Genomic DNA, 2,694 nt, shown 5'->3' on the forward strand with positions numbered 1-2,694 from the left:
TATATTAATATTTGTATTGGTTTTAGAGAAAAAGGAAGGAAGAGGGACAGAGAGGTGGAAATGTCAATTGGCTACCTCCTGCATGCCCCCTCCCGGGATGGAGTCCACAGCCCGGGCATGTGCCCTGACCGGGAGTTGAACCATGACCTCCTGGTTCATAGGTTGACGCTCAACCACTGAGCCACACCGGCTGGGTCATATAATATATTTTCTGTATTCCTTTATATGGTGTATATGATGTTTTTAATAGTAAATTTGTAAAAAGTAATATTTCAATGCAAATTTCTACTGTTCGGTAGTTGGTTTATTTAAATTAGTCTGCTTTAGTTTCTCCATCATTTTGTTTGTATATTTTGGTGAATTTCTCAGTGCTTAAAACATCTAGCTTCAAAAGCTAACCACTGTTGCATACTGGATTGTATAGTTCCAGCCAAAACCAAAAAAAAATGTAGATAGCTTAGTTTAGGTTTTTGAAATATTTAAGATAACTCAAGACTGTCATTTCCACCTTTAAATACTACAATGATTCAGAAACCTTTGTTGGAAACCAGCAAAATATGACTCATAATGTATTTATAGAGTAAAAATTGGCAGTCTTAATTTTTAAATACTTTTTAAAAAAATAATACAATAAGTCCTTACTTAACGTTGTCGATAGGTTTTGTGACTTTAAGTGAAACGACGTATCATGAAACAGTTTTACCACAGACTACTTGATAAAAACAAGAGTTAAGTTACATTGGCATCTCATCAATATTATAAGTTATGACAAAATGGCATTGAGAGAAACAAAAGAACATTATGTGAGGACCTTCTGTAGCTGAGACTTAAATTCATGGAAGTGGTTTGGTGTGCTCTGAATCTAGCAACTTCTTAAATTTTCCATCTCTTAAACCTGCCCTTTAGGAATGGGATTTTTCTTAGATCTGAACTAGAAGACTTTGAACTCTTCCTCCTAAGACTGAACCGTATTGGGGGTGTGATGCAAGATACCCTCCCTGTTCACAACTACCAGTCCAAAGAAGGTTGGGATTTCCATTCTCACTTCATTCTTTATTGTTTGGAACACAGTCTGCAGTATCTTCTTTATGTCTATCTCGACTGTTACAAGTAAGTACTGAGAGTGATTTGTCCTTGAGCAGATCTTCATGTTTCCTTTTCCACTTATACTTGTATCTGACAAGAACAAAATATTGAGCATTCACTGGAGGAATACTGATCTTCCTGAAGTAGTTCCCTCACTGCAGCACTTGGTACATCTTTTAGTTTCATGCTACATTCAACTAAATGCTTACCATGTTTTTTGTTTTTTGGTGATGTTAAATCTGTAAGCTCTCTGTTAGCCTTTTAAATAATTAGAGATTAGAATGAAGTGAAAGAAATGCTTTAAAAGTTAAAAAGAGAGGAAGAGACTAAAGGTTAACTTGGGAGTTCTTTGATACGTTCATTACCAGGCAAATGTTAAACAACTTTGAATTCATAGCCACTGCAGGTTAGATATGTTCTAAAATTTACATTTGGATGGATGGGTGGGTGGATTGATGGATAGATATACAGACATGCACCAACATATACCTACTTAAGATTAACTTGCAGAATCATATCTGTGGCCAGTGTTCATTGCTATTGGGTCAGTAATAATAATAGTAGTAATCTCTAATATATGAATGCTTACAACGTTCTTGGCATTTAGATTATTTTACTAATCTTCACAAAAACCCTATGAATGGTTACTTTTTGACAGATGAGGAAACTGAAGCTTCAAGTGAGACTAAGTGTCTTACTATGGCACACAGCTAGTAAATGGCAAAGTCAGATTTAATTCTACTTATGTTTGATTCTAGAGCCCACTTTCAGTATGCTAATGAGAACATTTAAATGTGTGTAGTAAAAGCTAGAAATTCAAACTGGGTATATTTCTGGTTCATATCATTGAGGCTTAATTACACACAGAGATGTTTTTCCCAAAGCTACTGGCAAGAGATGATTTAAAAGCCATATTTTCAAAGGACCTATTCTGAGCCTTAACTCCTTAGTCCTAGCTTCTCTGTAGTTGTGTAAAGGGTTTTAAAAACCTCTTAAGTTTGAAAATGTTAAAGAGTTTTTATTGTAAAAACTAGTAGCCCGGTGCACGAAATTCGTGCACATTGAAAGGGAATTAATTAGAGGAACGTAATTTGGACTCACTAATATCAATAATATGTGAGCACGAGGCAGTCCGTCTTTCTGAAATTCAATTACATGAATTTTAACTATTACTTTGCCAAATAAATGGAATTTACAGATATCATTTAAAAGAGCATTCAGCTTAATATTAAAAACTCTGGCTACCAAGTCAGGTCTGTTTTCAACTTTTTGCCAGCGTTGTAAATTGTTTGCAATATCTGCCCATTTGGGGTTGCATGTCATGGTTATGAATAAATTTGGCTTGCCATATTTACATGGTTATGAATAAATTGGGCTTGCCATATTCATGGTTATGAATAAATTGGGCTCGTTACAATTGCCACAGCATCCTGATATCACTGCTGCATTATTTCTGGGACTACCCTCAGAAGATGGAAGTATTATCATTTTACGAATCGGCACATTGTCCTTTTCAGATCTAGATTTGAGATAATCCATCAAACCACTATATTTTTCAATTCTCAACTTAGATTTGTTTGCTTTGATGAAATTTATCCGATTGGCCTC

At 35.1% G+C, this 2,694-nt stretch overlaps 1 protein-coding gene across 2 annotated transcripts in view; it reads left to right on the forward strand.

Moving 5' to 3' along the window:
- The window catches only part of SPG11 (spastic paraplegia 11 (autosomal recessive)), an 86,332-nt gene that overhangs the window by 33,321 nt on the left and 50,317 nt on the right, over positions 1 to 2,694 (forward strand). For both annotated transcript variants that reach the window (XR_001364258.1, XM_005877529.2), the window contains exon 16: positions 907 to 1,110. Coding sequence is in view for 1 of the 2 variants with exons in the window: in XM_005877529.2 (XP_005877591.1) it covers positions 907 to 1,110 (204 nt within the window). In the remaining variant the exon portion in view is untranslated. The remainder of the gene's footprint in view (positions 1 to 906; positions 1,111 to 2,694) is intronic.

Source organism: Myotis brandtii, unplaced genomic scaffold (assembly GCF_000412655.1).
Source record: "Myotis brandtii unplaced genomic scaffold, ASM41265v1 scaffold521, whole genome shotgun sequence".
NCBI lineage: Eukaryota > Metazoa > Chordata > Mammalia > Chiroptera > Vespertilionidae > Myotis > Myotis brandtii.